The following is a 26,472-nucleotide window of genomic DNA, read 5'->3' on the forward strand; positions in this document are numbered from 1 at the left end:
AAGCTTAACTGTGAGGATGTTATGGGAGATGGGGTTGAAAGCCTTGTTGAAGCTGAGGTAGGTAACATGCACTGCTCTCCCCTCACTGACTCACCCTGCCATGTCATCATAGAAGACTATCAGATTTGCCAATGTTTCCGTGAAATGTTCACAGTATTTAGGTCAGATGTACAGAAAGGAGCAATTACAATGTTATGGGGAAAACCTACAGATTTTTACAGTATTTTGGGTTGATCTCTTAGCTCCAGCAGGAGCTGTTCCACTGTTCCATGCTGTTCCTCTCAAAACTGACAAAACATGGGGAAGAAACTATGCTTTTTAAGCCAGCAGCATACTCAAGCATAGTAAAGCATCTGTACAAACCTTACAAATATCAGGCTCAGCACTGCAAGGCGCAGCAGCCGGGCACAGGAGAGCCAGCAAATGATCTCGCTGCGAATAGCTCTCATGGCCAAAGCATTTTATTCCCTTCCTGACACATGCCAGTTCTGATGCAAATTTGAGTGACTTCTTCCTCACAGGGACAGGAAGGCAGACCCAGGCTATAGCTGAAACCCACCTATGTTATACTGAAGGTACATAACACAACAGCACTTCAGAAAAGCCAAGTCTCTGTTGTTCAAACCTAGAGAAGCTCTCAAAAAAAAAAGATGAGGAGCAGACTTGACTTACCTCAAGGGAATTTTACTGGAGATAACCCTAAACCATGCACTTCAGTGCAATTAAGATGTAGTCTCAAGAGCATAATAAAGGCTGCTGGGATTGTGTTCAATTCGGAATTAATCATGTTTTGTCAGAACACCTAGACTTTCACATGACTGCTCATCCTGGACTGCATCACAATGTTAAAACTCATGCAAGTGACAGGGCTACTGCAGTAACATCACTTGCACCAGAACCACGAGCATGTTTGTACATTGCAATATAAGTACAGTTGGAGGAGGTTACCTGGAAAGGCAGAAATTAGAACCTCATCTCTCAAGCACAAGCTTACTGAAGAAAACTGGCATCACCCGCAGTTTGTGTGTACAGGGAAGTTAACCTCTACTGATGAATAGAGACTTCAGAGGCCTTTTAAGCATTGTTTTACCCAACTTAGCTGGAATGCATCTACCTGCAGATGGCAGCCTACAGGTATTTCTCCTTTGCCTTTAGGGAATGAACTCAAGGCCGAATTTTCGAGGTCCAGGGAAGCTTTGAAGCAGCACCTCCACCTGTGGCAGTCAGTAGTCACCATTTCCCCACTACACAGGAACACTCCCATTTCAAATGCAGAAGATGAACTGCAGTAAAATCAAACATCTGCTCTTGTATCCCAAAAAATCTTCAGTGTAAGAGAGTATATACCTAAAAGTCTCCAGTATTAAGTGTACAGCTGCACAATGATGTACCTAGTCAATTTATTTCACAGAATCACAGAATCCTAAGGGTTGGAAGGGACCTCAAAAGATCATCTAGTCCAACCCTCCTGCAAGAGCAGGGTAACCTAGAGTACATCACACAGGAACTTGTCCAGGCGGGCCTTGAATATCTCCATATATTTCTGGACTTAAAACCTGTAATGGGTAATCCAGACTAAAACCCCTCCTGCAAGCTCAGGGTACTGCCTCCAGCTGTTTAATATCAATAAGGTGTTACAAAAGGAACAGAGGAGCTCCTATTAGGAGATTATATGCAACCTTCTAACCGTAGGACCACTATACAAACATATTCAGATGACTTTGCTATTGTGGAAAATGGCAAACAAGGGAAGAGCAGTCAGCAGTATCACTGCAACTGTGCTACTTAACTTTTGTTTAGAACAAGGCTGATCTGTGGGTGAGCTGCAGAAGCCCCAGCTACTCACAAACTTCAAACTGAAGAGTGAACACACATTTCAAAGTAGAGCCTTACTCATTCATCCTTGATCTGCATTTCTCTACATCCCATTCAGAGTCAAGAAGCTGAGACATTCAGTTCCTCAGAAGCTTTATTTTTGTTCAAGCTACAGAAATAAAGTCATACCTTCCAATTTCCCATTATACGTTCTGCATATTTGTATGGCTCAGGGCGAGATGCACTATGGGAACTACCCTATACATACAGAGGAAGGCTCAAAAACTAGCTTTTCTTCAAAGAACACCAAACCTTACCTATGAGGTTGGCTCCAATTCCTCAATAACATTAATAGACACAACATAAGGAAAAAATTCAACTACCTATTGAAAGCAAAACCCAATCATTAGTTACATAAAGTCAAAGAAACCTTTTAGAAATAACAAGTTTTCTACTTTGAAAAAAAAATAGAAAAAATAAATGAGTCATTTTTTTTCTTTATGTACGATATATTCACACACATTTTCAAGTATCATTTTCCCTGTTATACTTACATGGCTAGAGATAAAAAAAAAAGTGAAAATCCCATAAAGAAGAATATTATGCCAAAGAAGTCACACACAGCCTGTATCTGTGTTTAGCAACACCTGTAATCCTCCATGGTATCAGTGACCAAAAGAAGCAGTAACTAGACTCAGTGATAATTTTTCCCTTTATTAAATATATTTTAATAAAGCTTGAAAAGTATCAGGATTTAGAAAAACTGAGATGGGAAAGCACAGGCAGTCACAAACCCCACAAATTCACAGCTAAGCTTGTCACACACTCAGCACTAGCAGGGAATAATAGTAAAGAAAATAATGTAAATCTGAGTTACATTTGGTTAGCAGGCAAACCGGTACCAACAGACTGACTCCAGCTAGGATGTGTTTACATTTAAGGCATCACACAAAACAAGTTAATGCTAAGGGCGTAACAATCATCATGTCCTCAGCCACAATTCACATTTAGCTCTGGACATCAAAACCTGCTTTATTTCAAGACAGGAAGGCTAGCAGGGCATCCCATAGTCTTTTAGGAAAGTGCCAGGCAGCCACCAGGCAGGAGCAGAAGTGACCGTGGTTTTCATCACAGGGGAAGGAATTTAAGTGCTTATTAAAGGCATTGCTGCAGTGCCTTTGTGGCAGTGCCACCAATCCTGGTGGAATACAAAAACTTTAAGAGCTAAAAGGCAGAAAGTCTGTTCAAGCAGCTACAACAACAAATGTCCTGCAAAGAGACCAAGATATAATAAAGTCTTCCACATTTAACAGCTTCTGGAGATTTGAAATGATGGAGAGGCCCAGCAGGTGTCCTCAACTGCCAGGACTGTTCCACACTGCTGGCTGATACACCCTGCACCCCTGCTCTCCAAGTCTAGTTTCAATAGACAGGTATGAAATGTCTCAATGTGAAATATGCAGAAACTATTACCTTACTGGTGATGTCATTTTCATTTGTCATTTCATGTCTGTTTGTTGCCCAATGAAAAGGCACAAATTCTGCATTAAATAAGGCTAACCTAAAAACTACTTGCAAAAAACAATTTGCAGAAACTACTGACTGTTCTGAAGCAGACACAGTCATCCACAAGTTAAGTGCTAGGCAGCTTGAAAGGTCTGTGGGTTTAACTATTAAGTTCAACTATTTGGTTAGTACTTCAGTGCAGGATGTTCTTAGAAATCTGGGTTTAAAACCATCGGTCCTAGACTCAAAAGTAACACTTCCTGGAACAAGAGAGGTCACATATCAGAGGGAAGATCCATGTCACTTTACTAAGCTGAAATGCAATGGATTCTTTCCTTTTAGTATGGGTCCCATGGAGTCCAGAACAGTTTTTCCAAGCATCTCTATAGGAAAAAAAAATCCCATTAGGTAATATGAAGTTTTGAGCTCAGTCCAAGCTTTGTAAAAAGCCGCTATTCCAAGTTCCCAGATTTTGAGTAACATTAAATTTCCTGAGCTAGAGACAGCCCGAAACACAAGACAGAGACACTGCAGGATGACAAAACAAAGTGACAATGAAAAGCATTGCACAGCCCAAGACTGCAGTACACCCAGAAGCTGTTAATTCACAACTATTCCCTATCTGTTGCCCCTTCTTCCCAGGTATATTTGGGCACATTCTGATACCTCTTCAAAAACAGCAAGTTTCTGCTTTCCTTGCTCTTCTGGTTTGGTACCATACAGAACCACTTCTGAATAGAAGCTTCAGACATTTATTCTTTAGTTTTCTCAGGGTTACTAAACCACACATTCACCATGGCTACCCACTTAGCTGGAAGTTTAATGATGCCAGGTATTTTGTACCAAAACTAGATACTTAACATTTACTGCTTTTTCCTCTCGAGAGCCTGTGACCATTTTATTAATACAAGAATGGAGAGCTCTCGGCTTTCTCCCATTGTGTAAGAACACAAACCACACCATTATAATCAGAAGAACATTAGTATGCAGCACAAAGTGATGTGCAAGTTGGAGAACACTACGTTCATGGCCACTTGCTACTTCTAGCAGTGAATTAAAGGCATAGGTTATTTATTTGATAAAACAAGTATGTATAATTTTCACTCAAGTCTTCTAGAAACACAGCATTTGTTACCTGAAGCAGTGACAAGCCTCAAATCAACCTACTTGCAATTCTCATATTGCAGTGCAAGTCAGTTGGCTGCTTAAATAGGCTCAGGCTCAAAACCTTGAGACTATACCAAGAAAATATCAATCACTTTTCTGGGTTAACAAAAATGCTGCTATCCTCAACAATATTCCAGTCAGTCTTGTAGTGAAATGAAACAAACCCATTACTATGTACTTCTCACAACAGCACTCAATCTGAACACTCTTCACAGAATGGCAGCTCTACCTTGTTACACACTTTATAGTGAGCCTTGCACCAGTACTCCCAAATTACAGAGTCTACTCAGCTTGAAACTGATGGTATAGTAGTTCAGAGAAATCTAGTTCAAAGAGCTTACTTCAATTGCAAAGATGATAAACTGAAACGGTAAACCGGAGAACAGGCAGTGACTGCTATTTTCTATCATGAATGGCCCTAATAAATCCAGCTGGCTCTGCCCACCCGCAGAATCAGGGAAGGCGATCAGTTACACCAGAATCCAGAGAGACCAGCATAGAAACAGCCTAACCACTCTCTCCACATCTAACATCTATCCCAGTTAGTGACCAGTATTAAAGACATAGTACCATTGGCTAGACACGCCTACTGGAAGTGTTTCTATTGGACATAATGATCCAAAGTTAATGCAATACCTTTTCTGTATAGTCTGACATGCTATTTATGTCACATTTTGGAAAAAATGTGCAAGAAAGTATTCAAGTACACTTTAGCTCACAAAAATACTTCAGCGCATTAATCAGGAGGATTTAAAAGCCTGATCCAACTGAAGCTTCACTGTCCACAGTGACTAAACTTGCTTTAAGGAATTATCACAAAGATCAAAAGCCAAACAAGCATTTGCCTTTAAGTTTATCTCAAGAAAGGCTACATAGCCCTGGCAAGATCTTAAAGTATATCACACACTAAAAATAAGAAATTAGCAATAAAGCTCTTTAAAAGAGTGGAAAGAAAAAGCCTCTCTCGTGTTCAAGACAAGAAGTTAACTCAACAGCCTTTAAGATCCTCCCCCAATCCTGCAAGTCAAGGAAACTTGCAGATCCCACAGAAACTTTCAAGCCAATGGAAGTTTAAATTCCATTCTAAGATATACGTAACAGCAGACTATCTAGATCCTCGTATACTTTTACCTTGTAGCCATGTCTCTAGCGCACTCTACTTGTACTTCATATAAGAACTACATACTTAAAGTAGAATCACTCAAGTGCTTTTAGTGTAGTTTCTACCTGACACTAGACAGCTTTCTATGTACCCTTGGATTTCTTGGTTGGCATAAACGAAAGTCAAAAGAGAAAGAATGCAAACCGTCAATTAGACCAACCACTAGGAAAAAACAGTAACCACATCAACATAATTTCACTTTGATTTAGGGTGCTAGCTAACAGATTTATTAGAAGTTTCAACATACTATAGCTCCAGAATTCATCTTTCTTGGAAGATACTACAATAGAAGCCACAGTAGAGACTGCCTTGTCACAAGAGGTACAAATACTTGCTGTATAGATGGAGAAATAAAAGGACAAATCTAGTTGTCTAAAAGACAATTCACTGTACACATTTTATTTACAGTTTTGTACACTGTCTTAATATGAATGGGACCGCTTTTCTACTCGAGCCATTTTAACCAAAGCAAAATAACCTAAGTAATACAAAGTGTTAAAATACAGCATAAGATACAAAACCAGACATACTATTTCTAGTAAGGAATGTAAATTATGGTGTTACATTAAAAAAAAATCCACAATTATGTTTAGGAAATCACACAAACAGATCACCGATTGGACTGAAATGCATAAATTTGTAGCAAAGCTTTGATGTTACAAAAAAACCAAAAAAATTACCAAAGAATGCACAAAATTAATGTTTATTCCACCTTTGTCATATTCCCATATTCTTCACCAAATGTTACAAGAGCAAAACCAACTGAAATCAAAATATCACTAATGTTAGCAAATAGGGAAAACAAATAAATTAATCTAGCAGCCATCAGCATACGTTACAGCAAAGGTGATGCTGTATAAAAAAAAATTGCTAGAAAACTGTATGCACCATACTCTTTTTCCAAACCAGCAAAATGTTACTGCATACAATGCAAATGTAAAACAGAGTAATTTCCTGCAGGTACAGAAATGCATCTTCTTTTCTCAATACTGTGGATAAACTATTTTTTCCTTGTAATAGTAATGTTTCTATCAAGCTATTACAGAGTGGGCCAGGAAAACATTAATGAATTGAGGGGTGAAGTGTACTCAAGTTCTGATTGGAAATGGTTACTTCAGCCAAAATAGAGGAGGAAAAAAAAAACAACAAAAAAACAAAAGAAAAAAACAAAAGATGGAACACAGAAGTACAAGACAAAGGCGAATGAGACTTCTCACAAATCTTAGCAACACTTAGATGGAAATCAAATTTAAATGTAGTCCACTCTGCTTTTGAAGAGGCTTTGGTTCAGCTCCCAACTCTCGATTGCTTGACGCAGTCTCCTATGAAAGAATACTCGGAAGGTGTCGTCTTAAACAACAAACCTATTTTTAGTGGTGGAGCCGCTCTTAGTAGCTGTGTCTGCATGGGACTGATAACCAATCACTATCTTTGGAGGAAGTCCTAATCTTTCTTTGTATACTCTCCTGGAGAAAAGAAACAGAAAAATAGTTTAAGCCCTTAGGAAGGCATTAGTACCAAGACACCTGCTTTTAAGATCTGCTGACACCTTCATTAAAAAAAGTTGCCTATTTAGAAGCAATCTCTCAGGTATGAATAAAGGCCTTGAACCATGATTTTTTTAGGTTATTGCAACTAAAAATCAGGTTATAGTTCTGTACGAACAATGACTTACAATATAAAATAGGACAAGGTCTTGCCAGAAAAGTATTTAACAGGCCTACATAAATGTCAAACGCAAGGATTCCACTGCATTCATGTGAATATCATCAGTATCAGCAAGCCTTATTCCCACATACAGAAAACAGCTATGAAGTAGTCACAGTCCACAATTCCCACTACTGAAATGATGAAGCCACTTGAACCTAATAAAACAGCAATTCCCTGGAACAGTCACCACACACGTTTCGGTTGCAGAGACTTGCTGTATTTTCTTTACCTACTGGTAGAGGGCAGCCCCCCATGGTCTGCTCTCTTGGTAGCTGGTCATGGGCAGCTACCCAACAGGGGCTTTTAAGAAAAATCACCTTGGATCTCATGCTGTAAGAAAAAGAAGCAGCAGCACACACCTTACAAACAGAGCATTCCTTAGCAGTGAATGAGAAGCAAGCCACTAATGACAGTAGGCTGCAAGGGCTGACTAAACCACAGGACAAGCCTGCTCAACTGCAGATTAACAAAACTACAAGAATTTGGGGGTTTTCTCCAACTTAATCATAATGGAGCAGTTCACAGAACCACAGCTTACTACGACTTTAACTGTTAAATGAAAACTTGATCTATTGTCTGTGAAGTTATGTAACACGAGGTACAGCAGGTAAGTGACACAACTTACCTTAGTCAATGTGTCAGTCAGTTTGCAAAATCTTAATTTCTTTACAGTTCTCTAACAGAGCCAGGTTACCTCCTTAGGTTAATGTTTAGTACCATTCTAAAAATCTTCTGATGCCTTTTAGGCTTGATGCAAGGTTATTCTCTAATAACAAATGATATGTTCCACAATCCTGTTTGTTTGTTGTTAGACACTTACCTTTCAAATCTGAACATGATCATATAATAAAATTGTTAATGCAGACCCCAAGAGATTTTTTAAAGGTCCAAATGAGGAATGCGTCGAGAGCCACCCAATAAGCAAAAATGTTAGCAAGTTACTATGCCTGTCAGTTAAAAGTTTGACCTAAGACAGATGTCCTAAGCTGGGAAGAGAAATATTTTCACGAATTTGCATAGGTTAAGTGGCCTACAATGACTGACTTTAACAGCAAGTAATTCTGAAGCATTAAAACTACAGCATAAAAAACACATCAGCTTAACAATATTTGCTAAATAACAGAGCACGACATGTATTTTCCATACTGCAGTCTCCAGATAATTTGAGATGATTACTGTTGCTAACAGTAATGAAGACCACACCATGCTATTAAAGGCTACATTTGCCTGAAGTGCATTCTCTATAAAGTTAGCTGGCTTTAAATGCATTATTATATTTCATATGTTCAAGACACCAAACACTTTACTTACCCTATATGTGTAACAGCATCCCTGTTTTCACATTCAGTTGTCCATATTGCTATTTTATCACCCTTAGTTCTAACATTAACAACAGCACCACATACATCATCACTGTAGTCATCAAATGACTCTCCAATAAGGCACAGCAGCTACAAAACAAAGATTAACCATTAGAAGGGGCATTACAAGTCAGAATCCTGCTCCACAGGCAAACAGTGTATGCAAAGGACTGAAGAATACATTTTATTTCTTATAGCCACTTGCCATGCAGCAATCATCTTCTGTTTATTGCAATCTCTTCCTGAAATTCCAAGTGTTGCAAGAGAACTTAAAATCAACTGTGGAACTCCTATGTTGAGTTTTCCATCTCTTCTCCTGGCCCAGTACCTGCAAGTTCTGACACAGCTGACCATTTAATGTAGTGCTGCCTCCCACCCATCCTTCCAATCCAAAACCATGACAGAATTCAAGAAATTTATTTTTCCTTCTACAGTATGTTTAACACTGATAGAAAACCCTGAACTTTAATGCGCCTACATTCACTACCTAGGAAGAACCTGTGAAGAAAAACTTGGGCAATGTGTCATCTATGTAAGGTCCAATTTAAATTCTGAAGTGTATCAATTTGATGCAAATCAGACTGCAACTTAGATGAAAAGTGCTGTCTAATGAAGTGTTACTTCCTATCAATACACTCAGGAATTCCCACAGACTCTGAAGTGGAAATCAATCATCCTGAACAGTGCATACCCAACTGCAACAATACAACTGTACAAGTAACACAAGATTCTTCCTCTATCAGTTTCTAGCGGTAAAGCTAAGAGTTGGCAAAAGTGGAACATCAGACCGAGTTTAGGACTCATCCTGGTAACTGTGCTAACTGTGGAAGTGATATTTAAATTCTTCAACGTGCTACTTGTAAAACAAGCAAATTTAGATATTCAAAGATGAGAATTTCTCATGGTTAAGAGATTCATCTAGGCCATGCTGAATTAAAAATCCTTCTGCACACTGAAGTATTAATCTCCAAATGGACACTTGTTTACTTCACCTGCACAGTACATTAAACATGATACCAGTATAGTAACTTTCCTTTCCAGATTTACTTGTTTAACATTTGGAAATTCAATACATTTGCAGCTCTTTCAACAAAGCAGGCCTTTCAGTACCTGTGAAAGTTGCAAGGTCTGACTTCCTCATGGCAATAAAAAATGGACAGGACAAAGTGTGCTGCTGAATAAATCAGGTATAACTACACATACTTTAAATGTTACACCCAATTGCAGGCTGCACATACTCACTCAGTAAGAAAAGTCAAATGTTTAAGTTTAAACTACGCATAACTATTCAAAATACTGATCGGCCTTAGTACATATGCAAGCAAAGATGACTACCATGCTCAGTGAACACTACAGTCAAGTACATTCTTAATGAATGCTATGCAAAAAGAGGAAAAGTCTTCCCAAATAAGGTTTATAGTTAAAAACAGCAAGGATCATTACATTACATTTGTTGCACAGGGAACTGATAAAGGGCTTTGATTTTTATTGGTGGAAGTTGGTTACTAGTAATTACAAGTGACAGGGTTGTTTTAGAGCAGACATCCGAGTCACAGGTATTTGGGCTCTCTCCTACTGCTTGCTGCTAAACAAAAAGCAGAGCCCTCTAGCCTTAAGTCATGTTTCCAGTTTGCATGTAATGCCTGTTAAGAATCAGAAGGACTCATACAGGCACTTATGGAGAAGCCAAAAGCACACAGCAAGACACTAATTTTCTCATGTGCAGTCATATTGCCTAGTAGTATACTGGTCACAATCCTTTCTTCAAATCACTACTAGAGATCTAGAAAGTTCCTAATAGCTCTGGTATTTTAGACACCTCTTGCTTTGATCCTGAAGGCCACTCCTCCCTTTCAAAGGGGTGCAGTACTTCTTGTACCTCATGCAAGCAGAGGAAAAAAAGATCAAGAGATGTGGTAAGATTGCTTTCCCTTGTAATGTCTGCAATTCATGCCCTAAGACCCAGAACACACTAGACTGTTTTAGGCTAAGCTGAGTCAGCCCCTCGACAGTACAATTCTTTTCTACAAGACACATACTGCAACCTGCAATGTCTAGAAGTATATTTACCATTCAGAAAAATCTATTCCAGAGATAACAGCAATGGACAGTATTATTATTATAGTGTACATACAGGAAGACTGTGCTACTACTTGTCTATCCTAGTGTTAAGGTAAGTACAGAAAGAACAAAAACAAAACTAAACTCCCTCCCTTCAGGAGGACCAAAACCTGGAAACTGTTCTTATTTACAAATAAACTATTCTTATTTACAAATACTTGTAAACAAATTGTTACACTTAAGCAGACAAATCTGGGAGTCTTGACATTCAGGACTGTATCATTTTCCCAGCAGCTCAACAGCTGTTCTGTACAAGCCACAGGAAAAGGTTAATCTATCCTGTAGAACTCTCACTTCTGCTGCCCACTATAATAAGTATTCAACAGAACAGAACTACATTAAACATCACTACTGAAAACCTGTCAATAAAAACTTACAGGACACTATGCTGCCAGGAAGCCAGAAGTCTGTGTGTGGCACACAGAAAGAACAAACCAGTTAAAGTATTAAATACAAATGCAAGATTCTTCCGTTGCAACTTGTAAGGCCATAGTGCTTACTGTCTCTAGCCAGAAGCGATCAAGGTCACTTCGCCTCTGCTGTTTGTTTAGTGTAATTAGCCACCGTCCTCCTCGCTTGTTCTTTTCATCTTCCCACATGGGTTCAATCCCATCCTGCAAAGAACAGCTAGAAGTTAAATCAGATCTGATCTGTATTTTTCCTAAAGAATAACCAAAAGGCCAGCAATAACTGAATCAGTAACTTCAGAAAAAAGTGCATTGTTTCAGATACATATGTGTCCAGAAATACTGTCTTGCACCAGTACCAAAGTTTCAAAACAGATTAGCAAGTGCACTTTCGCTAATGAATTATTTCTATGATTCTATGATTTCTACAGAAGAATCACAACCCAGGCAAGTTTTGGCTACACACCACCACATAAAAAAAAGCCCTGAGGGAACAGGCCTGTATAAAACCAGACAAAATTAGCAGCTACATTCTGAAGTCCTTATTTTAAGTCTTGGACTCGGTACAACACTGGCCAAGTGCTTCGCTTATGCATTAAGATTACTGCACTGAAACGGACACCCCTGGCAGTCTATCTCAGCAACTTCCTGCATACACACAGTGAGAATAAAAGGGTTTTAACTGTCAGGGCCACAGGAGAAAAATAAAAATAAATAAAAATCAACACACCATACAGAAGCAAGTTTCATTTTGATTAATGCTTTACCAATGGCCCTTCACTAAGTGACTCTGGATATGCTGAGCCAGCAAAGCAGCCAGCTGCCTCTCCCATATCCAACAGCTATGCTGCACTTCTGAACAGCCAGTCATTAAAAAAGCAGGTAACTGTCTAGACAGAAATTCAGTAAAGAACTGTCTGTGAAAAGAGTCGCACTACATAACTTTGGCTGAAAGCTAATTAAGTGTTCAACATGCAGGATGAAGTGGTGTCAGCTCACTTTTAAAGGTGATGACATAGTTTGAGCTCTGCAGCTGCCAGTGAGGGCATTTAAATTTAAGAGGTACTCTTACGAGGTCACAATTGAAGGACAAGAGCAAGAAATTGCTCAGAAGTCTGCAGCAGTTGCCAATTCTGTTCCTGTTCCGTGCATTTAAATAATTTAATTATTGCTAAGCAAACACAGTTATAACAAATTTAGGATCCTTGCAAAAAAAAAAATACAAGTATGATCCATAGATATTCCAACCTTTGAAGGGCTTACAGCTTCTTAAAATTTACTAGCAAGGTTTTTCAGTCACCTAAAATACCATTACCTTCTCAAACCCAAGCATCACTATACCTACAGCTGCTGGGGTTTACAAACTATGTACACAGTCCTCTGAGGACATAGTCCTCTGAAGAGGTCCAGCCAGGACCTATGTTTTATCAGCAAAGGAGTGTTTTAACCAGCCACCATGATTTAAGGGATTATTTAGATATTCAGAAAGGAAGCTGTATGTTAGAAGCACTTCAGAGAGGTCAGGATTTAATTCAGAGCTCCAGTTCAGTATTCTACTCCAGCTAAAGCAGGATTTCATGTACACTTTCATCAGCATTTCCTATTCGCTGCTTTGAACACTTCCTCAGCCTGTTTTAAAGTGGTCAGTGTTGGGTATAATTTTGCATTTTATGCACAAGTGATACAGCATTTAACTCATGGTGTAAAAATCAGAAGAGTATTGTGCATCTGCCTAGTATGTGCATTGTGCATCTGTGGGAGGCTGCATCTGTTCTTTGAGTACTGGAGAACACTGCAGCCTCCCACAGAACTTGCACATTTTTACTCATTTCATGTCACACCAAATGACAGAGCCAGAAAATCTTTAATATTATAAAAGTTATTAACACTTAAATTATTTCCTCAAACATAAAATGAAGACAAACACAGTCAAACTTAAAAGTGAATTGTGTGTTATAAAAGTAAAGTGTGCTATAAAGCAAGTACTTGTATTTTCAGAACTAGTGACAGCCTGATTTTCAGAGGACATGTATTTGGGACTTTCGTAAGAAAGTAATACCTTTACGACATTCCCAAGTACCTGAAATGAAATATTGAACAGTGTCTTGCTTAGTCAGGAAACCATCCATCACTGAATATCCATAACTGAAGAGAAAAGGTTAGCAAGCATACCTTAAAGAGCGAGTAGTCACAACCAGGCATTAAATTACTAGAGAGCTGGATATGGTTGTATAAACTATCGGAAGGAAAAAAGCAGATTAAAACTAAGTATTATTTTAAGGTACAAAATTATTCTAAGAACTTAAGACATAAGACTGAACAAAATACAAAAATTAAAAAGCATTAAAGTAATTTCAGAAGCAACCTTATTTCTGAAGTATTTTTCAGCAGTATAAAAGCATGGGCTTTAGGATGTTCTGGGCTTAAAAAAGCAGAATAGAAACTGGTTTATGAACACTTGCTGGGCTCCTACACCAATGCTTCTTTTAACCAAAGTTTTAACAAAGTTATTAGAAACATAACCCACTGAACTTTCATAGCAAAAAGTTCTGTGTGCATGTGCATTCTGTGCATACACATACATGGAGTAAGTACAATTGTATTTCTAAGGCTACTACCTCTGCAAAGAAATCTTTAAGAAATGTTCAACTTTACCATTTAATACAATCTTCTAGGGATAACGGCTGTCAGCCTGATTCGAATTATTAAAATAAAAGGTAAGAAGAGATGACAAACATATAAATATAAAATATAAACTCTGAACTCAATTCACAGCTATGCATTTCAAAGCAGATCATAGCAGTACATACTGTTTCCTCCCCTAGCAAGAGGAGGAATGTTTGGGTTTTTTTTACCTGCACTGTTAAGACTTCAGAAGAAGGTCTGCACATATCACAGTAACCTCTAGCCAAAACCATTCATTCATGCCTAACTTTCAGGCATTGTCCAGCACCAAAAAAGAAAATGAGTTACTGTGATGTTCTAACAATCAGAGATCAGGCACTGGAATTTACAAAGCCACTTACAGATTGACCAGCTTCCCTCCTTTAAGTTGACCTTAACACTTTCTCCCCAGAACAATACAACTATTTCCCACTCTGACTACAATAGAGGCATAACTTCAATTGCTTGTGACTAATTTTATGCCTTCCTCACTGCAAATGTCTGGATAAAGCACTTTTAGCTGCTCAGACTCTTATAGAAGCTTAAAAACTTACCCTTAGCCAACTTTAACAATGAGCTTCAAACAATTTAGCTGCCCATCACATACCCCAAGACTGCTACCTCCATAGTAGGAATAGGAAAGTTGGTTACAAGCACAGAATCCTATTTCTCTCCCTCTGAGGACTGCACTGAGAAATACTTGCTCAACATTTTCAGTATCTTTATTTCTTTCCTGTTGGTGCTAAAGGGTCACTGATGGATCTTATTATTCCACTAAAACACCATGTCTCCTTCTGAGACTTTAACCAGCTAGCACAATCTGGCACCAAGGAAGCGCCAATCAGTTGGCTACAATCATTTACAAGTTTATGTTACTATGAGATAAGATACCACACAAAATGTAATTTTCTACATGTATATATGAATATAAGCAATGCTGAAGTGTTAACAGCAAAACAATATGCATTTAAAGTATGAAGAACCTCAATCACATTTTCTTCAAGGGTTAAATTCTACCACATTCTGAGAAATATGCTACATGTCACTTTCCATTTTGCAAACATTTCAGATTACACCCATAAAATCGCAGTTAATTGAGTACTTTGGGCTTTTACTTTCACATTAGCTTTGCCAACATATGCCTGGATTATTACATGGACTGAAGCATCTTTACTTACGCCCAAAAGTCTTCAACAGTATCAAACTTTGAGATAAGACGAAGATTTGCTTGCCAAGTTTTGCTCTTGTCATTTTTAAAAAACCAGAGTGCCCATCTAAAGGGAAACAAAATAAAATAGCATCTATAAATTAAAATACATTAAATATATAATTCATTATTTGTAATGTTATAGCCAAACTAATTGCAAACCTTAACAGCACAGAAGTTTTTATCAGTAAGAAAACTTAGAAAGTCAGTTCTCAAATACAACAATATCAACAATATCAATATCGACAATATTCGTGTTCCCATTAGAAGAATCATGGAATATTTCATCAATCTGCTTAGGAAAATATTTTAAATAATTTTGGAGCATTTCTAAGACTCTAAACCTCTAAGCCTCAGAGGTTTCTCCTTGCTGCCACTGCTAACTGCAATCCCTGACCACAAATAACTGATTATGGTCTAAACCACCATCAACTATTCAACCTAGGAGCACAGCACCCTTTCCAGTAATTTCCTTGTAAAGCTTACAAAAGCTAATTATATCACTCCAAAGCTATACATGACAGGGGAGTTTCCCAAGCACTCACATAATAGGAGAGCATAAATTTTAAAACGGAAGCTGTGTTAAGCTTAGTAAAGGCAACAATTAAAAAACAAACACACCAATTTTACCTGTTTCAAAATTTTTTTAAGTCTGCGCATTAGTTATGCACATTTTTAATCTAAAATGAAAAATTTTCCATCTGGTTTTTCTTCATCATCTCTCATGAGTACAAATCACACTGCATTTTCACACAAAGCTGCCTTTTCTGGATCTAAAAAGCATCGTTCAAAATGCTGGAACAGGATACCTGATAAGGCATTAAACAAAAAAAGGCTAATTTTTCATTCAGATGGTTTCAGTAGTGTTGAAATCACTCAGGTTTGCACTAGAGGCTTGCCTTGTCAAGGCAGAGCACCAAGTGTCAATCTATTACTGACATCTTTCCTGACATTTCAAACATTAATAGGTTTGTGTTTTTCCATTAACAGCCCTACTATCACTTGTAAAGGAGTATCAGCATCAATTTAATAAAAGTGTTTTGAGGAAAAAAGAAAGGATCAAAGTTGAAAGAAAGACAACAAGGGAACATGTGTTGTGGTCTTCCACACTTGCTCAAGTCTTGGAAAAAGAGTAAGGTGCCATTTAATAAAAAGTTCATTTTTGGGCAGCACCTAACTACCAACATCAAGTACCGAGCACTGCATCAGCTCTTCAGCTTAACTGGAGAAAACTTCCTAGCGGTGATTTTTTAAGTATATGCATGCTGCTGGAGAAACTTTTGTCCACATTAGAAGAAACTCAACCTATAGGCTTATAATACCCTTACTGCAGAAAGGTGGTTCAAGTTGAGATTTTTGAATACAAAGCTTCTGGGTAAAGTTCTCATTATTTCTACAGGTCAGTAAAAAGCTGAATAGTAGATGTGGTTTTGCACTCTGAACACAATTTAGTAAGTGGGCTTTGATTTTTCAGTAATTTTTTTTAGCTATACTTTAAACTACTGCTTCATGTTTGTTTCTTTATAAACAAGAAAATTTAAGTGCCCTACAGTTTTTACTTAGTAACACAGTGGTACAAATGTGAACATCTGCATTTAACAGGGTTTCTTCTGTTCCTTCTACAGATAATGAAAACACTATTACTGCAAACAACCACCATTCATATGATCAAGTCTAATAAGCTCTTCGGCTGGTTAATGCAGCTTCTACTATTTTCAGTTCCAAATAGGAGAAAAAATGGTAGAGATACAAAAGAGTAAGACTCCAGTAAGAAAAAAGAATGGCAGCTCATTACCACTGGCACCTTAACTGCTGGAAGTTCAAGGCAGAATTGAAGTTTTTGCAGTTCTGCTTGGCAGCAACTTCCTCTCAGTGTCTGTCTCTTAACAGACACGAGGAGACAAAAGCAACAAAAGCTTTGCTTGCCTCTAACTAAAAGCTAGGCCACATTCTTTCTAATTACCTGACTTCATTCTGAAAATCTGTAAAGATTTTCAACTTCTGTAACAACACTACATGAAAAGGCTCTAAATTACAACAGGATCAGATCCTATTTCCTCTGCAACCTCACAGCAAAAACCTTCAAAAAATGGAGAACTCTAAGAATTCTGCTAGAAAGCATAAGGTAAGTAAGACAGCTGTAAAGCTACAGGCATTATTCTATCTTGAGCAAAATTACAATCATACTTCTGCAGTATTTACCTATTTTGTAGTGGATGCTTAATATACTGTTCAGGGCTGGCAACCTCCTGACTAGGTGCTGCTGGCTCAGCTTTCTCTTCTTCTGAAGGCTGAGGGTTGGGAGTGGTTTCCTGTTTGAAGAAAGGAGTTATTAGTATGTTCCTTCTCAGTTTTTATTGAAGTAATTTAGTTCTTTGAAGCAACTAAGAAGGTTGAACCTAAGGGTTCCTCCAATTCATCCCAAATTCACAATCTGCATCCCTTTTTCCTTTCAGCATCTAAACAGGTCCTACAACAAATTCTAACTGCAGGAATTCACATTCTGCTGTTCAGTGATTTGTTTCCCCATGTCATTTGTTTCCAAAATGGTTTACTTATTTGTCTTACTCCAGAAGAATTGAGATTTATCTCAGAAATACACAATATGCTGTTATGTAGAATACACACGTCTAAAAATTAATTTCCACAATAATAATTTCAGAAGGGGAAAATATCAGTTTCTGACAAAGCACCACTGTAAACAGATGTACAGGCCCTTTTATTTAACAAGATCTGTTATTACAAACAGGAGACATGCTTACAATGCTCAGGTATGAAATCAGCTGTTACAAGCAGCTAGAACCCCAACTGGTAAGTAGTTATCTTTGTATATGCAGCACCTCTACCACCAAAGCTTCAGGCACCAAACAGCAAAATTCAAACATGTATCACTTCTCAAATTTTAAACTGAAATAAACATAATCACACATCTACCACAGATTAGACCAGTCCCAGGTATTATGTTAGCCAACCTCTAGAGATAGTGGCAGAGATGTCAAATATACACAAATAAACAGAGAAGTGAAACAATATATATTCCCCCTGCATCCCCCTCAAGGTTGCCATTCAGTCTGAGAAGCTATTTTATCATGTTTGAAATTCTAATGCCCTTCCTTCAAACCAAGGAACACAAAGCTTTATTGTGAGGCCAAGTGTCCCCACCAGTTACCACCATCTATCTCTCTCAATAATGTTGTATACATGCTAGAATATCAGAGACAAGGAACGAGGACTATAGCTCATTCCCTACAGCCAAGACAAAAATGCCTGTACCTTGCAGCTGACTCTGCAAAAAGAAAAAACACTTTGGTAATATAAACAAACACTAACTACAACAGACCCAAAGACTCTAGACATTCCTAAACACAGCAGAACAAAAGTAGTAATTCAAAGTTAAAGCCTGTGGCCTTAAGAGAATAAAGCAATGTAGGGGTGGACTAAGTTATGGCAAGTCATCTAATTAATGGAACACTTTACTCCAGACTTGCATGTTACTTAGTTTATCCGGCACTCAGCTTTTCATCACCAAAGCTGCTGAAAAGTAGAATGGATGTGAAGTGATAACTTGAACAAGCACTGTTTAACCTTCCGTCCCAGCTGGCAAGCTCTTCTGATTACACGTAAAGGTCTTAATAAGGATTTTCTTTTCATTATCAACATATTTACCAACATTAGGCAGGATACTACATTTTACTTCAGAGAAGTTACACCTCTACACTTGAAAATACTTAAGTGCACTTTAGTTTAACAGCTCACCTGGAAAAAACAAACAACAACCTCAGTTCAAAAGCTAATGTGCATCATATTTAAGAATGCTTCATATGCTCCCATGTTCACAGTGAAAAGACTGAAGGGCTAGTGCTTTGATTTACACCCTACAAGGGGCAGGTAGTACAATTTCCTGCCTCTTAATAAAGCTAAATGCTTTCCAAAGATCCTCTAATGGGAAACATCACTGACAAACCCACAGAAGCAGTGTTGAACAATCTGCCAAATCTCCTGCAGTGTAATACTATAAAAAGGATAACAGATTTTAAAAACAAACTTAGTAAGTGCTTCCAATTCTATCTAGTTTAAGACTTCCAGTGCTGCCCCATTTATTTTTAAGTTGATGGTATCAAATACACATCTTTCCCTTTAACCATGTACAAGAACCCACAGAACAAATCAAGGTGGTCAAGGCACAAAGGCTATAAATACACCAAAGCAGCACTTCAATATTTCCTCCAAGTTAATTGCTTGTATTATACTACAAAAAGCCAAGTACAAACTACAAATGCTGCCCCTGTAGGAGCTTCTAACTAGAAGAGTCAGAAATATTACATGTGCAAATATAGTGAGCAGACTAGAAAAATCTTGTTGCTATTTTGAAGTAAATTAAGTGCTAGTTTATGTAATGAAACTTGCTTTCATTCACAGTATTTTGCAGTTGTGACATCTAATATTTAAAATGTTTTACAAATACTATTACACTAAAGATTCTCACATCAAATAAACTCACCCTTGACCAATGCAGAGCATCTTTCAAAAATAATTTCAGTTGACAATCCCATTCATGCTTGCTCAACAAACAACTCTCAATATACAAAGAGCTAATCCTGAAGTCTCCCTGGTCACTCTTCCAGACGCGTAACTATAAAAACTGTAAGAATGAATAAAAACCTATTGAGCACAAGCAGGGCTATGCCATTTCTTAACTTCTAATACAAGACAACATCAAAAAAGGATTAAGGTAGTACATCCAGTCAATTAGGAGAAAAAAAAAATGCAGTAAACCTCAATACCTGCTCAGTATACTGCAGGTTGCCCTTCATTACCACATGAAAGTCTCTTCCTGGAGAAATGGAACGCATCTGACTCAGCACAAACATTTTAGTTAAGTCACCACAATAACAAGTCCCTTAAAATATCCTGAAAGCTACCTAACATTAAGGAAACTCAAGACTAACATTAATTCAAGCTCCTGTCTAAAACAGTACATGACAACTTGCCTCCAAGGCCCAGCTAACTATGATCTTGACCTAGGATTACGCTGCTCCCCTCAAAACCTAACCCAGCCAGAAGAGATGTTTTTTCCACAGTGCCAGGCTGCTCATGAAGAATAGGGCAGCTGTACACACAAGAATAAAGCTGGAAGAAGGTGTAAAGTTGGAAGCAAAGCTTATTACCACAGAAGTTTTCTGGCTGGTCTCAGACAGCAGCCTAAAGCACCTTTTTTTCACTACCTTTTATTTCCCACTGCCACCATGGAAAACTGGAAAAGGACCACTTTCACTTTTGGCTGTTTAATCATATCATCTCCTATTTCCTTTCATCTTACCTTTATCTCACTATTCTGACCACCAGGGTAAAGTGTTTGGATACCAAAACACTCTTCATTATTAAGTCAAATACAAAGTATGTAAGTTCACTAATTGGTATTCAAAGTCCATTTCTTCTATCCAACCGCCTTCCAGTGAAATTCTACCCCCAAACCACTAGCATGCAGGTTTTAAAAGATTCAAGAAATACAAAGTAAGTTAAAGTTATACTGTCTACAGTTTGCCAATGCATACCTTGAAATCTTACAACTGCTACACTATTAACTTACTACTAAGTCAGACTTCCTCCACCAGCAGTTTCTGGACTACTAAATTTAAAATCCTCCCTAATACTTTACTATTGCATTTAACTAAAGCATTCTTTAACCTAAAATTGACTTTGCATCTCCTATTAAATTAAGCCACCACATGGTATGCTGCTTTTAAAATAGATGTAATATAGGGTAGTATTACCAGATAAACTGGAAAGCTTCATTTGGACAATCCTACTTCTCATACACAAGACAGCATGTAATTAAAAGTAACATTTATTTACTAACCACATGGGGTTTGATGTAGGAATCAGCTTGCAGAAGTCCATGAAACATTTGCCTACTCAGCTTTAATGACTGTGCATATCTGCACATTACTTGGATTCCGACACTTGCGGATTTAATGTTAACAGAATTTAATTTATTCTTTCTCCACAGCACATAATGACCAACATATCAAAGGAAGGTGTACACGATACCAAGACAGGAAACAAACAGCACTTACAGTAAAAACTGCTTAATCAGGTTTGTCTGTTGAAGAAAACAACAAGCTTGACTAGATTTCACCGAGTGTTGTCAGGTACTGCCCAGACCACATTCATGTCATCCAATTGCCTACAGAAGTTGGTTAGGAAGTCCAGCTGAGACAGCACAATATTTATGGCTCAAAAGGACATAATACAGCCTAGCACTGCTGTTCATTCCTTGTGAAAGTTGAGAAAATGTATTAGTTGAAGAGGCTTCCAAAGTTTTCATGCATTAAATCAATATGTTACATTTGAGAGTTTATACCTCGTTTACGGTTTTCAAGAGAATGAGAAAACTACATGTCCCAGTTAACAGACGTCAAGGGAAAAAGCACAACTATCTGCTGGTCCTAGTGTTCTTTGTAATAACTGCTATTACACTACAGTTAAGATAACAACTCACAAGACAAATAAAGAGCTATTTATTTCAAAATACTCTGGACAAAAAAGGATTTAAGCCCACCTACAAGCAATTATTATGTGCTGTAAAAAAACAAACCAAGTATTATCTGATACACAACCCTTGAGGAATAAATACACAGAGCTAGAAATCACATGTGGAGTACCAACTGGAAGAGAGGTACCAATATGCGCCTGTCACTGATTAAACAGCATTTACTAGATTTCCAGACATCAGGACAGCTAGATTTTTTTAGGTGTAACATAGCAAGACCTCATACAGAGCAGCCACCCTAACTGCATACATTACTACTTAGAACACCACAGATTTTTAGAAAGGCATTCACTACTTGGAAAACAAAAGTGTGACATGATTTTAACCAAGTGATATCCCACCAAATTAGAAGTACAACACATGTACAGAAGTATAGGAATGTAAGACTGGAGTAGAGGAGTCACACACTTCCTCCAGGGTCAGAGGGATGAAGTACTGGACATGCTACTGGTATTCCTGATTATGGTGTTTAATGTACCCAAGCTACTTTGATAAGCAGCACTGAACATGACAAAAACTGACCACTGTTTAGAAGTTTATTCATTTCAAAAACTGCTCTGCACATTTAGGAAAAAAAAATATACCTTTAAACAGTTAAAATTTTTATGCCTTGCATCTACTATATAAGAATCAAGGACAAGTGCCAATTTCAGGCAGCTAACAAAACACACTTGTATTACACAGCACACTTAAATCTGTAGATCACATACCTAGTACCTTTATAAGGTGAACATTTAGAGAAATACATTTGAGGGCTTTAAGAAATAAGCTTGAAGTTTCTAGGTTAAAAATTGTTTTAACTTCTGTTTAGCCTTGACTCCAGAATATTTCAAAAGTGATATAAAATTGCTTGAGGGAAAAGTTACATTAATTCACTTTTAAAATGTGCATTTCTCTTTCACAATGCAGGCTCTCTACCAACACCTTTCATCTGATCCTCCCCTCTACCCTCTCAAAATTCACACTGATCTTCATAAAGCTGCCAGAAGGGCCACATTTTCTGATCAAAATTCCACATGTACCTCCACACCTGCAAGGCAGTGAAACATGACTCGGTCTCACATGCTATTTTTATGCACTACCTTGAAGAGAGCTTGACATTTTATATGCTGTGTGAAATGTTTTTAAGAAACTGCTTTCAGAAAAATATGTTTTATCTCAAAATTTAAGATCTGTCCAACATCTTCCCCCCTTTGAGAAAGCTTTTGTTCAGTCAGGAATACAATTTACAGCTTGAAAGTTCAGGACAGACATTCCCAACTATTAAACAGCATGGAAGATACATCTATCCTCTATAATTTCAGGAAAATGTAATGAGCAAGCAATTGTGTTCACAATACTACAGCTAAATACTATACTGGTTTCAACCATAACAGGTCATTGACTTTATTACAACAGCAATACCTAGTAGTAAGTCTGAAGTTGACATGGCCTGCACTTAATTTACATGTTAACTGTGAATAATACAAAAAAAATACCTTCCAGTATACCTTGAGTTTTAGGAACTATTTTGAACTTTCCAGAATTTCAAGGCCCTACACAGAGTTTGTAGCCCCCATTTCATTTAAAGTTCTGAGTAGCTGTTGCAATAAACATTTTTCAAATCATACATGCCTGAAGTTTCAGTCATGTATCTTAAAATCTAGCATTAAATTCACAGGAATTACATTTGTGCAAGTGTAATGGTAACTGTCACAAAGCAAAAAAAAAAGGAACCATGATTCCTACTTCCAATCTGAACAATGAGGGATCAGATTCCACATGATTTATATCCACTTAGAAGTTACAGGCTACATTTTAAAGTCACCTTTGGTAAACTAGTGTTTACTAAAGCGTTACTGCTGTTTTTGTCGACAACTTTGTGGACTTTCGCACAGTGTTATCCAACCACATTCAATCCTTAAAGGCTACAATATGAGCACACACTAATAGGACATTTCTGCATATTCACAACAAAAATAGCCTTAAAACATAAAGTCTGGTCAGCACAAGAAAAAAAAAGTTTTAACTTCTCAGTGTTGCAGAGGCTTACGTCTTTTCTGTGGTGAAGTAAACCAATGTGCAACAGGTTGATATTTATTTACAATAATCTTGCTTTTCTTAGCAATTTCCACTGGACTCTTTTCAGTACCCTAAACTCAAGTTTCAATATTCCTGAAGAGTTTCAACATTTTTTTCCAGCCTTTTACATTTTAAGTTCTGGTGTGTTACATTTGAGAGCATGGAAGTACTAGAAACATCACAGTAGGACCCTACATTTCAAGAAAACAGGCACATTTTCACACTTGGAAAGAATCACAGATGACATCTCTAAAAATATAGCTCCGGATTTTGAAGGTCAGCAACAGAAATACTTCTCTATGATCAAAGGGTAATTCAGTGTCTAACCACACATATAATTAAATTGTTCAATTGAAAAGCATGTATAATATTTCTGCAACATTAGGCATCTATGACCTCAGTCACTACACAAGTCTAAATTTAAGCTTAGGCAGGAAAAGCGTGAGCCACCTAAGAGGGCAATAAACAAATATTTTATTATTTACATTTAAAAATAAGGAAGCATAGCTGACATTTGCTTCTTGAAGTCAAATCTACTTCAGCTAGGGCAGAACATTCAACAGCATTACTTAAACTGTTGTGAGGGTACCCCATATTCCACCTTTACTGGCTCAGCACACCTGTTTGTCACTGCATGGTGAACTGGATCTGGGAAACCAACCTTCCAGGGAAACAGCACAGCAAAAAATTGTTTATTTTTTGCTACACTATGCCCAGTAGCTTAACATGCAACCTCACATTTATGCAACAGAGAGAATGGCGCAGAGACAGACTTATAAAAAAACCACAGCCAAGAAAGCCACAAACCTGTCCTCATACCTACAGAGTCATTCTGATTGCTGATGGTATTGAAAATTATTTATCACAGCCCCTGCTGCGAACCCCACAGCCAACACAAAGCACTGAGCTAACAGGAAGCCCTCATTTTCAGGTACCTGGGCTACAGCTGGAAAAACAAGTGTTTAGCACTGTGACTGGAGAACATGCGAAGGATGCTGCTGGCAGTCCAGCCCAGTGTCTTAAACAACTGACATTCTTCCTGTTCAGAACTACTCATCAAGCAATTTATAAACGCTGACCAATTTCAGTCTCCTCCTGTAACTAATGCTGCTGTTTTTTGGTTTGTTTTGGTTTTGTTCTGGGGCGTTGTTTTTTGCTCATGGAGGAAAATCGTAAGAGGAGGATCAAAGTCCCCCATTCAAAATGGTAAGCTTTATTTTAAAACAGTTATTTTCAAACTTAAACATTTTCTGTCTAAACGGTGCAAAGCCTGTCCAAAACACACACTGGCAAGCAGTACCCTTCCTTAAGTTTCTCATTTTCTTTAAACTCTAATATACAGTCTTCTGCTGTCCACTCATGATAAACGGGCATGGAACAACAACTGTACTTGGGCCCCTTCCAGCTAATTCAGCTCTCTATGGTAGTACAAATGGGGGAAATCTTTAGAAAATAGAGCATAAAATCATAAACACAACTTACCACCTAGACAAAAAGTACTTAATTACAATCAAGATCTCGAATAACATCAAAACACACAAAAAAAATATATCTTGCTCCAGCCAGATGACGTGACCGGAAAAACCCAATTTCGCTTGTGACACGCCTTGATCCTTCAGAAACCCCACGCTGTTCTCTCGTTTCAGCTGCCCAACTGCCCAGCAGCGCATCTGCCAGCTCACCGATACTCACCCCACATCCGCGATGCCTCTCTCACCGCAACCCCTCGGGCACCGCGCCTACCTCACCGCGAGACCTTGCTCCAAACGCTCCCCGCTTGCCGGAAGGGCGCTCGCCGGCCGGCGAGGAAGAGCCGCCCCTCGGTGACCGGCAACCCGAACCCTCCGGGCGAAAAGCAACATGGCCACCCCCACCTCGCCACATGCGCCGAGCGCGGCGCAGAGCCGCCCGCCCGGGCCGCCGCCGCCCATGGCTGTTCCCCTTCGCCGCGCCTTCCGGCCCCAGCGTCCCCCAATGCCGCAGCGCCGCCAGGGCGGCCGGGCCGGGCGGCGGGGCGCGGCACAATGGGCGCCGCGGCGGCAGCAGCCAGCACCGCCGGCCCGCAGGCCGCGCCGGGCCCTCCCTCTCCCTCTCTGCCGCCCGCCCAGGGTGGCCGCCGGCGCGGCCCAGCGACCCCTCGCCCCGCGTGGCGGAGCCGGCACAGCTCCGAGTCCCCCTCCCCCGCACAGGCCGGCGCCTCCCGCTCCCCCTCCCCCCGCTCCGTCCCCCTGCGTGCGTGCGCTCCTCGCCGCCCATCCGCCTCCCGCCCCATCACCGGCCGGGTACCCACCGCCCCTCCTCCCGCCGCGGCCAGTGGGAGCCGCGACTCGAGGAGGAGGCGACGGCGGAGGGAGTGAGAAGAAGGAGGGAAAAAGACGGGCGGGAGAAGGGAATGGGACACTCACCGGTTCCACCGCCGCCATCTTAGATCGGTCTGATCGCAGGAGCGCCGCGGGGCGGGGGAACGGGCGGATGAACAACCAAAGTTCAAACGCGATTGGCTGCCCGGAAGTCACGTGAGCCCGGCGGCCGTTTGGGAAGGGGGAGGGGAGGTGCCGGCCGTGGGGCCCTAACCTGCTCCAGGTGCCTGCCGGGAGCTGTAGTCGCTGAGCGCGGGGGATGCTGGGAGAAGGGGGGCTCCCGGCGAGGCGCCGTCAGTGGCGGAAAAAGCGGGCAGCGCCGCGGGAGCGGCGACCCCTGGCGGCTGCGGCGGGCGGTACCGCCCCCCGGGGTGCGTG

At 39.3% G+C, this 26,472-nt stretch overlaps 1 protein-coding gene across 1 annotated transcript; it reads right to left on the minus strand.

The window, feature by feature from the left end:
• Positions 1-1,951: 1,951 nt before the first annotated feature.
• EIF4E (eukaryotic translation initiation factor 4E) lies at positions 1,952-26,291 on the minus strand. The gene is made up of 7 exons (XM_061477845.1): positions 26,140-26,291; positions 17,323-17,432; positions 15,092-15,187; positions 13,422-13,485; positions 11,343-11,456; positions 8,672-8,811; positions 1,952-7,116 (listed from the first exon to the last, which is right to left on the minus strand). Exons 1-7 carry the CDS (start codon positions 26,155-26,157, stop codon positions 7,002-7,004), a joined length of 657 nt encoding a protein of 218 aa, XP_061333829.1. The 5' UTR covers positions 26,158-26,291; the 3' UTR covers positions 1,952-7,001.
• Positions 26,292-26,472: the final 181 nt, after the last annotated feature.

The sequence above is a fragment of the Pezoporus flaviventris genome, unplaced genomic scaffold (genome assembly GCF_033815535.1).
Source record: "Pezoporus flaviventris isolate CSIRO_AGI_PZ_B2104156 unplaced genomic scaffold, CSIRO_AGI_Pfla_v1 ptg000002l, whole genome shotgun sequence".
NCBI lineage: Eukaryota > Metazoa > Chordata > Aves > Psittaciformes > Psittacidae > Pezoporus > Pezoporus flaviventris.